A 12,726-nucleotide genomic window follows, 5' to 3' on the forward strand; every position below is an offset into this window, starting at 1 on the left:
GAGGTAAAAAATCGTAAATCAATCTGACCTGAAGAAATCGAACTAAGTAGGAAAGAACCAGTCTATTAATTTCAGGCAGTTTTTGTACAATTTGAACCGCTACTTCGGGTTCATTGCATTGGTCTATGCATTCTTGATAAAATATACTCGGTATTAAAGGTTCGTAGAGCTCACGATACCACAATTTCATAAGAGAAGCTGGAACATGAGGATCATTGGCTTCGACCTCATCCCATTGGTCCATTCTTAGTTTCATGGCATTTACTTCGTCAATATCACCTGGAACTCTGTGGGTTAAAAAAAGTCAATTTAAAAACGAATTTTCACCACTAAAATTGTCTTTTATTGTTTTACCTAAATATTCCCTCAGTTTGAGCACCATTTAGTTTAAGCACGGCTTCTGAGAGTGTTGTTTGAATCCAAGGTAATTTATAGTGAGGGTACCGATTTTTCTGTATTGCCATTACTTCATCAAGCGTATTACCAAACATGGAAGGCCTGAATATTTGGATCTATTGATTGAAAAGTTAATAAATTAAATCATTTAACTTTAAAAAATATGCTTAATGAAACGTACCCTAGATTGGTCGATTTCTTCTAGAGTAGGTTTTCTAAGACCTTTTTTGGCACCACTTTGACCAATTCTCTCCAAACGTTTGCTACTTATGGCAGCGTAGTGACTAATTTTCAACTCAGGAGTGTCAAACGTGGTATCTTTATGTCTACCAATGTAACTTTCTAGGTAAGGTTGAAATTTAACTGACGGTGGGAAAAAGGTCAAACATATCGACAATAATTCCCAGCCCAAGAGTAATGACTCTCTGGAAAAAACAAATTTTCAATAATTTAGCTCTAATTTTAAAAATCAGTTAAATTCTTCTATATTACTTTCTAGGATTATCTGTAGTTTGCCTGCATATCTGAATAAATAACTCGTCTCTAACTGCAGCTTTACTCCACCCCCGAGTAGCCAGATCCAAAGCTACAGCGTCTCCAGTTTGATTTCCTTTAGCTTTTCGGTCCCCCATGTAAGTCAAAATGAGCTTGAAGATTTCGCAGGCTTCCCTCTTAAGAGATTTATCAGTTGTCATAATCATTGGTTTGCGAATTGGGTCCTACATGAAAAAAAAAAAAATTGTCAAGCACATTTCATAAGTTACTTTTTAATTTTTTAGTGTATTTTTACCTTAGACCAAGATAACAATTCTTGGATAGTAAATTTTTTCCTAAATATTCCTTTTTTATGACGATTAAGATTATCCTGGGCATATTTCTCAATATCACTCTCCGAGGGTGGTTTCTTATCCTTAAACAATGCATTCCCAACTGGAACTCCAGGCTATTCAAATAAAGACATAAGATTTTGGTTGAAAGACTTAAGATTTAAATCTTTGTACTTGTCTTTGTAAAGACCCTGTTACAGGGTTGGTAGACACATTGGATTCCGTAGTACTAGTTGCCATTAATGATAAAGGACGATGTCCACCTCCTTGACCCATGTCCGGTTGAAATGACTATTTCAATAATTTAAAAATTTTAATAAAAATTATAAGTAGGACTTACTTCAATAGAGTACCTGAGATTTTTCAAGGGCAGGAGATGGCCCAGACTGACTTTCAATTCTTTTTCTCCTAAGAGAAGCATGCTGCGTCGAAATATTGCCACTCTGACTTACTGCATTGCGAGGTGGAAGAACGGGTGAATTGGAAAACAGACTGCTATTATCACTCTCGGCATAATCTATGTCTACTCGGGGATCTAAGCCTGCATATTGTATGAACCAAAAACAAAAAGTGCAACGCCAAAATAAAAATTGAACATAAATAAAATAATGCAAAGCAATAGCAATAGACATAATAATGGAAGAATTAAAAACCTCTTACCCATTTTATGACTAGTTTTGCTTCTATGTTGCGGAGGAGGACTGACAGGCTCGCAGTAAGTTTGTTCTTCTTCCTCCTCGTCCTCATCATCATCTAGGAACCTAGAGTCATCGAGGTATTCTTGCGACGAAGAATCTTGATGACTCATACCCTCATCATCAGCAAAATCGTCATCTTCATCACGATGCCCATCAGAATCATCATCACTTTGTGACAATGAATCTCGGTCATCACCAATGAAGTCACCAAACCGACATCCTAAATACAGTAAACAAATAAATTGATAATAAAAGCCACAAATATCAGTATCATTATTAATCTCACCTGATAGTTTAGCTTGTTCTAATAGATAATGTTGCAACGGCAATAAGTAACTTTGATTGTCAGATTTTCTATCAAACAGATACGGATAATCTAAGTTGCTGTAAAGTGGCGTGGGTTGTTCATTTAACCTAGGGGAATCTCCATTTGACGTTCTGTGAGGTTTCTGAGCGTCACTGAAAATAGTATTGTGAAAGTATGAACCAATCGACACCTCGCTGCCTTCTCGACTATGAGTTTGCTTTCCTCCGCTAATGTTCATTTGGCTATCTCTTTCGAAAGACTTTGAAGAACTTCTAGCAATTCGATTAGCTGGAGACGTGGCATTGTGATTGGGAGCCCCCATTCTTTGTTGGCTCTCCATAGAGGACATTCTACTTTCCAAACCACTGTCCATATTTTGTTGAGAAGAATCCAGAGACAAAGGAGAACTGTCCTCTGACGCTTGACGATTGTTAGTGTTAAGATTCCCTCCTCTCCCAGAATCGCTAAATGTCAACACAGTGCCATCCGCATCACGCACAACTTGAACATTTGGCATTCCCAAAGGACTTTGAGGACTTGACATACTTGAGTCAGTGCTCCTTGAACTGCTTCTTGCCCAATTTCTCCTATTTGAGACTGGCGTTGATAAAGGATCAATGACTGTCCCTCCATGATGTCCATAATCCTGGTATCCCAAATTATCTTGAGCACCTGGAGATGTGTCGTGAATTCTCCTTTGTAACCTCGGTGTATTTTCCACAGAAATAACTTCGGGCATACGACCACCCATGCCCATCCTCATTGAACTGCTTCGAATAACGCCAATTGGAGAATCAACACTATTCTGACGCCACATCAATTGATTACCGCCTCCCACCGTACCAGGATGCTGGTCAATATCTAATGACCTTTGTCTTCCAGATATACCAAACTCACTAGCATGGCTGGATCGATGTTCAATTGACGATATCCCATTCTGATCAGATCCTCTTCCACGAGTACTATTTTGAGCACCATCATGCCTCTGAGACTGATTGGAGCCTCCACTTTCATTAGAGCAACAAGAGTCATGACGTCTGAACAATACCGGCCCAGGTCCATCAAGGGAGCTTCGACTTTGATATATGGTGCTAGAGTCGCTCGAGCGACTAGAGCTTTTAGTGCCAACGCAAGATCCCCCAACTTGTTGACTTTGATTCTGCTGCCATGGGCCGACAGGAGGTTGCGGAGTTCTTGCGTGCAAACGATTTTCACCATTAACAATGTTGTCTTCATTCTTTTTTGTTCCAGGTGGTCCGCAACTTGGTGATGAAGGACTAGAGCCCCTTTTCAAATGATGGTGGTGGTGGTGGTGATGATGATGATGATGCTGAAAACAAAATTACAATTAATTTTTGGGAGTAAAAGTTAGAAAATTAAAATCTTAGGAATTCTACCCCGTCAAAAAATGGTTCAAACAGTGACATGGGTAAAGTTCACAAAACCTTAGTATTGCCTGAGTGAATATTTTTTTCTGAAATTTTGAATGAGAAGAGTAGAAAAATGAGGGATGTAAGAAACGTCAACGTGATTAAAATGATGGATGACTTGAGTAAGATTATAAAAGAAGAGGAGAAATCAACTTACTTTCCGTCGTTCTCGTGGAGATGAGGCAGGGCTGGTCTGGGTTGATATAGTAATGGATCGCACACTTCTATTGCTATTGTTTGACACCGCCTCTCTCACCTTGAATAATTTAGCAAATGATATGTAACTAATAAAATATATACTAAAACTATTTAAAAAATATTTACCAGTCCTTTTGTATTAGTCTGTGTGGCAACAGTTTCTTTTTTAACACAAATTTTATTATCTTCTTCATCTTGAACTTCTGTGTTTTGTTTGAGAGTCTAAAAAATTAAATTAAATTTAAAGAAAAATGGTCATTGAATAGCTATGATATAAGAATTGGCTTAAATTGCTAAAATGCCTCTTAAAAACTGACAGGGCCCCCACTCAAATCTTCAATTTTCTTATAGGAAAAATAGGATTATTTTTCTAAAAATATAGGACTTTATAGGACTATTTTTAGAAAATTATAGGATTTTATAGGACTATATATGCTATTTAATGTATTATCTTTATGCATTTAAAAACAAAATCTATATTTAGAGAAATAAATCTTTGATTTTCACTTAAAAAATAGAAACTATTTAACCATATTATCACAAAAATATACTAGTAGCTAACCATCTTAACAATAACAAAAGTATAGACTAGAATGACTTGGTATAGGAATTTACCATATAGCTAAATCTAGCAATTTCACTGAGCGGCTGGATTTGAAACGGGCAAAATATCAAAATTATAGGATTTTATAGGACTTTTGGGGGATTTTGCTAAAAATATAGGATGTTATAGGACATTTTTCAAAATATAGGATTTTATAGGAATTATAGGACCTCTGGGGGCCCTGAACTGAAAAAAGATTGCTCTAATTGCGATAAAAAGTTTCAGAGGGCTAAAATAATTTCATTAAGTACATACCACTTAAGTTATTAATAAACTCAATGTTCAACATTATTATATATTCCACAGAATTTACATAATACAAGTAAATGCATGAAGATGAAAATTTAATAAGTCAGTAACTCAACAATCCCATCCCCCTCAACAAAAAACCTCATGGGCCACCCAATGACGAATATTTCAATCAATTTTCATTATTTAGGCAAATTATGTTACCAAAAAGTGTCTTTCTTGAGGGAGTTATTTAGAGAAAATGGGTTTTCAAAAAAAAAGAAAAAAAAAGAAGAGATGACACATAGGAAAAAGATGAAAAATAGCTCTCCTGTAATAATCCCAGGGATAAAGCCTGCGAGGCTGACTTGGAGTGGGAGTAAATTCCCCTTTCTGTTTTTCTTTTAAGATCCTAATGAGAATTCCCAAACACGCTAGGAACTCGGGGATCACTTTCACTCCAACGTGATCCAAATATAAACTTTTTCTTTCTTGTTCTTTCCCTGAACTTTCTCCCATCGCTCTCTACAAGCTTTCCCTTTATTTTCCATCCTCTTTGATCCCGCTTCTCCTCCACAACCCCGCGCCTCTTTCGGAATCCCTTGGACCGGGCTTGGACCGGGACGGAGGTATTTCAATCAAAATTGCTACGAGGAGAATCAGCCCCGAAGGATGAAAAGACAAAACCGAAACGTTTTTCGCGGCAGTATCTTTTGAGGCGTGTCTAAGAAAACCTCGAGAGAGAAAAAGGGAACTGTTAACGGTAATTGACAGGTGAAAAACGGTAAAATAATAAATACTTGTATTTGTATAATATTTACCGTAAAATACATTTCAGACAAACTCGCTTATGGCCAACCGATAAATCGAATAAATTCCTCTTCAGGCAGTAAAAACAAAAGGGAAGTTTGATGAATTCACGGATGGTTGCGCCTTCAAAAACCGTTTTCCCGCATGATTTCGGATTGCGTAAGGGCGGGGTAAATTATTTTTATAGCCCAAAGGTAAGTCAGGGGAGGAAGGAGTTTTGGCGCTTCCCTCAAACGCCACCAGGGGGTGGACGGGCGGCCGGGAGGGTATTTCGCGGTGAACCCACGAAAGCGGTTAAAGCACGCCTATTCGGTTACTACAGCGTCAAAGAAGGGAAAACAGATGATAATATAATAAAATAGGTCATAAAACAGCTGCGAAATTGTGGTAGAATGATATGCAACGGACAGGCAACAACGTCCTTTTATTTTATTGTTCCTTATTTAATTAAATGAATAAATTAAATGTATTGTGTCATTTGTAGAAACGATATCGAAATTTAAAAAAAATGATTACGGAAAATGTAAGAAAACAAAGTAGCGTTTTACCTGTAATTTGGCGAGGGGAATGATATCACAGTTCTGCGGCCGATGCCAAACTGTTTTCTGACTACTGGCATTATAGTAGTAAAACCTGGCGGTATTCTGGTCGTAAAGTTCCCACCACTGGTTATCGTCCGTCTTTTTTCTGCAAAAAAAAACCACGGCGAAAAAGGACCTAACGTTTTAAAAAAAGCCATGAAATGGAGGTAAATAAGGCAGTAAAAACGCGACCGCTAGAAGAAGGGTCGTAAAAGAAAACACCACCCCGTTATAAAGAAAAAACAAATACCCTACAGAAGCACGGAAAGGAAATCTCATCTCCAAATACAATTTTTTTATACTCATTTGTTTGAGTGCAAATATACCCCTTTAAAATTTAATCAGAAATGCGCTAGCGACTAACGACAGTATTCATTCCTTGTAAAAATTTCGAAGAGATTTCATTCGATTATTATCGAAAGTTCAAAGATGGGCCTAAGTTTATCGTCTGGAAGGCACTATACGCAACATGTAGAAATGGGGGTAAATAATGGAGTAGCCACTGCATCATCAATATTGGGGCGCGAAAAAGAACAATTTATCAATATCATACACCATAAGGTAATCCCAAGGAAACGATATAAAAAGTTAGTTTTTTTCCCAATATTATACACCGGTGCAATAAAATAACAGCGATATGGAAGACCCCCCCCTGACTCCCCCACATCTCCATCATCTCGTAACAAAATAATGCCCCCCTAGAGACAACCAACCAAGCCAGCGTATCTTAAGCCAATAGAAGGGCGATTGCCGGCGTCTTTCGTATAAGTGAATAAATAAAGAAAACCGTTAGAAGGTTGTTGAATCCCTAGGGTGACCCCTGACCTCGCTTCGTTACGTCAGAAAACCCCCAGCCACCTTCCGTAGTACGCGGGGTTTTAGGTTAGCCGCCCCGACCCAACCCCGCGTACCATTGATTTTTTTCCCCTCTCAGACTGTCGTCTTTAACTCCGAACGTATTAAATTTGATGTCTGCCCTTTTTCAAACTCTTCTACACGGCGTGTTAAAGAAATGGGATCTACGCGTTACAAAACCAAAGCCCCCTTAAGCGTCATTGCCAAGAATACAATTACTCTAATAACGAATAGTCGAGATATTTAGCGAAGGCTTGGAATAATAACGGCGACGATAGCGAAAGGTCGTACGATGTTAAATTTAAACCGTAGATAATGGAGTCGATGAAATGGGAGGGGAGGGTGTCGGAGTCCCCGGGGAGTCAAACAGAAAAAGCCCCTATTAACTCGTTGAAATAAAAGAGACTGTAAAGCCTTTTCCTAAAGAGTCGGAGATAAACTTCGTTTAAAAGGGAGTGGATGAACTCTGAATGCGAAAGGAGGAGGTTTTCGCGAGAGGGTGAACGCTCTTGTTTTGCCTATAATTACGTAATTATCTCGCGCCCAGGGTGCGAATATTTCGCGAAAGCACGGGTACCCTGACTCAACGCGGCTGCTTTTAACAATTTAACATTCGGGGATCGTTAGTTTGCAGGGGCACTTTTGTTCTGTTTGCCGCATATTATAATAAACAGCTAGGCTAATACCCAAGGCACCACCTTAGGCCTAAGTCATCGAGCGACTTTTAAAGCCATTAAATCAGGTGGCCGGGTTACAACGCGTAGGAGGGTGGTGGCAAGCCCTTCACGCCACGCGAGCAAACAGCACCCTACATTTACTATTACCTCTATAGGTTTTTAGGGATAGAGCTCGGGGGGAACCCCCTTTAACAAGTGGGGACAGAACACGGGGAGTAGTTCTGATTGCCACAAGCTGGGATCGAACCCGGCTCCTCTTGCTGCGAGGCGAAAGTGCTAACCACTCCGCCACCCAATTTATATTCCAGATGCGAAAATATTTCCCAAAATATGAAGTAATTTTCATTACCGTCCGCGTTTCAACTCAATGGCGTAAATAACGGCCACGTAGGGCCTGCGACGCGGGCATGCCCTCGAATAATATGCCCCCCCCCCCCCAAAAAAAACTAAAAAACCTTAGTTACGCCACTGTTAAAACTTCATCGTCGCAAACACGATCAAACCTGCTTTTAAAACCGGGACGGACGCGAAGTGGCAAATAGTCCACGTTTCCAACTAAATGTAACTTCTCATTACCGGTTCAGAAACGAACGAATTAAGCGTGTTAATGGGCTACTTACACTTGAACTCCGGGTGGGGGATCCCAGACGCATTCTCCAGTGGTGAGGTTAGCGTACATGTGCTCCTTCGTCTTCGGCTCAATGATCTCCACCCACTCCACCCTGGATAGCGAGAGCGAAGAGATAAAAAATTACGGACGCATTAGCGAAACATTACTCACGTATATGTGTGCTTAAACGTAAGATACACGAGAAACACGAATACGGCAGGGAACGGTAAATATCGCGAGTCGGTTATTCTTCGTGGAAGGCCGCCGCTAATAGAGAGAAAAATCCATTTCGGAATTCTTCCGGGAAATGGGTGCATGTGCGTATTAAATTTGCTTTCCCAAAATAAACACTAAAAACGAAGCGCATAAAGATCAAAATGGACGTAGCAAAGTAAGCAATATTATATTCCAGAAACAATTCCGACTGAAAAAACCTCGATACCGAACGTAACGTAAATAAGGCAAGGGTTATAAGAATTCGGAGAAATGGCAAATAAAAAACTGGATATTAGTCTTTCATTGACTTCGCTGTAGTGTGCTCTGCTACTCAAATATATAAAATATTTGAGAAATAAACTTCTCGATATATAGATACTTAAATCTAAAAACATGTTTCGATATAAGCCAGAAATATCGTGGAAATATTCATATTTTATTTAATGGGGAAAATATCTTTCCGATTCTATTTCACAAGCGGGAGTGGAAACGTTTGGTGATATATGTATGAGGGGGTGCGTTGGAAAGGGGACAGACATTAACCTACTATCGTCATCGTCATAAAAAGACGTCGCGAAAGACAGTGACACGATTAATTAACTTCGTTTCGGAACTACAAATATTTTGCCACATGGAAAATTGGGTCATTTTAATTGTTAATAATGGATTATCCAAGGATAAAATGAATTGAAAGCAGGGTTAATACGATAGTACCACCATATTATCTACATATAGACTAAGGATAAATCCAGTAATACCACCCCATGTCATCTTCACATAGACTAAGGATAAATAGAGTAATACCACCCCGTGTCATCTTCACATAGATCCAGGATAAATACGGTAGTAACACCATGTTATCTCCATATAGACAAAGGATAAATACGGTATTAACACCTCATGTTATCTTCACATGACGAAGGATAAATACGGTAGTAACACCCCCTTCACATAGACAAAGGATAAATACATAGTAATAACACCTCATGTTATCTTCACATAGATGAAGGATAAATACGGTAGTAACACCCCCTTCACATAGACAAAGGAAAAATACATAGTAATAACACCTCATGTTATCTTCACATAGATGAAGGATAATTACGGCAGTAACACCTAATGTTATCTTCACATAGACTTAGGATAAATACGGTAGTAACACCTTATGTTATCTACAAATACATCCCAATACAATCAAAGACCGGGACCTCGTATTACTCTATACATAATGAAAAGGGGAGTTGTACAACGGTGCCGTTTGTCATATTTAGATAAAGTAAGAATTTAGTAGAAGTTCATTTAAAAATGTCATTCAACCAAAGTCATTCCAATGATAGCTATCATCATCTATCAAGTATCGCGCCTACAGACTAAAAGCAAATTTAAAACCGTAACACTACTAGAAATAAATAGGTCAACGCAGCTTATCTGGATGGGAAACTGCGTAATTCAACGGATCATAAAAGTAGCGGTACATTTCCAGCGTAGATAAACGCAAAAACCCTTACCGAGTAAACATACTCCACAACTTTTTAATTTCCACGAGGTTCGGAGATAATCACGCTTTATCACAGTCGCGATTGCCCGTCACACACGACGTATACCAGCGTTTGGGAGCGTCAAAACAAGTCAGGAACGTCACCGATTACGCGGTATATATCCAGGGGGAAATGACAGAAGAGGCGAGCGAAAATTTAAGTTAGTTTGTCGAGACACTAAGGGCAAACCTTTCTTCGATAATTGCTTAAAGGCTTCTCCCGCAACCAGCGGAGGAGCGTGAGACGAGCGAGTACAGGATTCTCTGGCAGGAAGTGCCGTCATTAAAAGACGGAATGCTCGTGTGACGTCACGCCGAAAAATGGCTCGGAAACAAAAGAAAAGGGGGGTTTCTCGCGTGTATGCCCATCGGCGAAAAACGCCACGAAAAAAAAGGTAGAAAAAAGGTTTTACGTTTCTCTGGCTGATGGAGAATAATAAAAGTAGAGAGAGGCGCGACATTAGCGTGTCGGATATTTCGTGGTTTCCAACGAAAGTAGCCGCGGAGGGGATGATTCCATTGTTACAGAATGCTTTTAGCCGAACCGCCAACTTTCTTCTTCGTTCCAATCTCCATTAGCGGAGTAGCTTCCTTCGACGAAATTCTCATTTCAAGGTTAGTGGATATCGGGGTTAAACGTAGCGCGACGCGGACTTTACCAACGCCCCTCTATTTACCGAACTGTCTATTAAGATCCGGCTTTGCAACGACGGAGTTAATTCGTCCCAATAGCGGAGCTCCGTATTAAAACGAACTGTCGAGTTAAATTGACTTCCTCGTACCCTAACGGAATCATCGGACAGTATAACGTGATAGTGCCGCGTTCACCTATAGAATCCTAGATACGATGAAAAAAGAAACGATTTCATCCGTATAAAACTTTCAAAACTTATCAATTTTGGAACTAGTATATAACGTTGAATTTCAAAGTAGAGACGCGGATGAAAGTGATCAAATATTAAATAAAACGATGCTAGGTGGGGAGAAAATTCGAGGGACCCCGTCATTATAAAAAGATAATAGCCTCTGGGAGTGACGGAAACGACTGTTTCCGGCGACTTTTTGACCCCCTCTCCAGCCCTCCTCGACCACCGAAAGAATAGTATTTTTACTTCAATAAAAACTTTTTCGCCCTCCTATTATGTAAACGAGTTTGACTCGCGCAACGCTTCTTATCAATTTGGGGAGCTCCCTCCCTCCCCGCTTTTCACGGCAAAATTGTTCTTGTTAGAAAGCAATTAAAAATCTATTTTATTTTACTTTTATCACGGCCAATTAAATTTGGTTTTGGAAAGTTTTTTTTCTCGCGGTTAAGGAAGAATCCCACGTTAGCCCACTTTCGAAACGATTCGATCACGATACGCGATGAAAATAAACAGTGAATACAGTACAATTCCTATTTCGGCGTATCCTTCATCAACAAACAGAGATGGGAATACGGTTCGCCGTCATCAATATTTTAATGGTCAACGACCCAACTATGGGTTCGCGAAAGACCCGCACACGTTTGACGAGATCCTTTCACGGCAGTAAACACGCCATTAGAGGTTGATTTTTAAATAACTAAAGTCTAACCAGATGGCGCCGGCAGTCTGAATCGTAGAAATTTTTAATTATCCAAAAACCGCGGAAAATATTTTTGTGTTTCTTTAAATTTTTTTTTATAGTTTTTACATAAAAATGATAAAACTTCAGTCTAAAATAGCGTACATTGTTGTATTTATTCCTTCACCGCCAAAAAGATTAAATTGGCGACTCCGCACCATCTAGTATAAACCAAAGTATTAAAATCGACCTCGTAATGGCTTCACTCTAAATTTTTGGTTTCAGGCAATTAGTGAGTCGGTCTATTTTCGCAAAAGGACCCCAAAATTTCGCAAGAGTTTGAGCTATTCTACGGCACGAACCAAAACTTTATTGGCACTTTCTCTGACCAGTTTCGAAGAATTTTTATCTAATAAATTTCATACACATTGAGAAAAACTAAATGAAAATATCGACCATGGCCGTCCTTATTAAATTGTTAGAATTTGTAATAGTAGAATTTCATTTTTTTAATAATTACGATAATATTTCATCGCCGATTAAGGCTTAAGAGCCTAGTTTCAAATAATTTCGTCCCCCAGTGCCGAAAAAGGGTTCAAACATCTTTTTGCTTTTCCCTTCGATATCCCCGTATTGATAGCGACGGTCTCCTCGTAATTCGGACTTCTCAAGGGCATTGTAACTGCTGACAATTTTGACAGCGCTAACAATGCCGGACTTAATCCTTCCACATGGAGAGGTCGGGAGAACGAGCTGACCCGTCGCTATCAATGGTGGGGTTTCGAGGGGGAAGTAAAAATGATATTTGAACCCTTTTTTGGCAAAGAGGGGTGAACCTAGGCCTTTAAGATGTGTCATGACAAATTAGTCAAAAACTAACACATCACCGACAAAATTTCGGAAAACTATTGGCTCGTGGCAAAACCAAATGCCTTGATAATTTACCAACGCTATCCCCTACGTAATCTTAATAGACGTAAGCGAAAAGTCAACTTCTCCGAAAATTTTAAAAATTCCTTTCATAATCTCCCAACAGCGATATCCAAACTAGCATTTCTTCGCAATTTGCATATTCGCAATCGAGCTCGAGAACTTCCGACTTTCCCCCTCGAGAGGGTTTTCCATAAATTCGAGGAATAAGAAAACGCGAAACTTTCGCGGAGTAAACTTTAAAAGCGCGTGTCGCGAGTAGAAGCGCAATTCCCTG

At 39.3% G+C, this 12,726-nt stretch overlaps 1 protein-coding gene across 5 annotated transcripts in view; it reads right to left on the bottom strand.

Annotated features, from left to right (window-relative positions):
* The window catches only part of RhoGAP93B (MyTH4 and RhoGAP_KIAA1688 domain-containing protein RhoGAP93B), a 50,539-nt gene that overhangs the window by 1,516 nt on the left and 36,297 nt on the right, over positions 1-12,726 (bottom strand). For 3 of the 5 annotated variants that reach the window (XM_090178927.1, XM_090178924.1, XM_090178925.1), the window contains exons 2-14: positions 8,232-8,333; positions 6,047-6,185; positions 3,983-4,078; positions 3,816-3,914; positions 2,208-3,558; positions 1,884-2,141; positions 1,577-1,764; positions 1,398-1,514; positions 1,187-1,339; positions 889-1,115; positions 578-821; positions 355-512; positions 29-287 (exon numbers count right to left, since the gene is read on the bottom strand). In XM_090178927.1, the coding sequence (XP_090035053.1) occupies positions 29-287; positions 355-512; positions 578-821; positions 889-1,115; positions 1,187-1,339; positions 1,398-1,514; positions 1,577-1,764; positions 1,884-2,141; positions 2,208-3,558; positions 3,816-3,914; positions 3,983-4,078; positions 6,047-6,185; positions 8,232-8,333 (3,391 nt within the window). Of the gene's footprint in view, positions 1-28; positions 288-354; positions 513-577; positions 822-888; positions 1,116-1,186; positions 1,340-1,397; positions 1,515-1,576; positions 1,765-1,883; positions 2,142-2,207; positions 3,559-3,815; positions 3,915-3,982; positions 4,079-6,046; positions 6,186-8,231; positions 8,334-9,945; positions 9,975-12,726 lie in introns of those variants that run through there. The other 2 variants (XM_090178928.1, XM_090178926.1) reach the window with 2 other exon arrangements.

The sequence above is a fragment of the Leiobunum rupestre genome, chromosome 6 (assembly GCF_980474605.1).
Source record: "Leiobunum rupestre chromosome 6, qqLeiRupe1.1.hap1, whole genome shotgun sequence".
Taxonomy (NCBI): domain Eukaryota; kingdom Metazoa; phylum Arthropoda; class Arachnida; order Opiliones; family Sclerosomatidae; genus Leiobunum; species Leiobunum rupestre.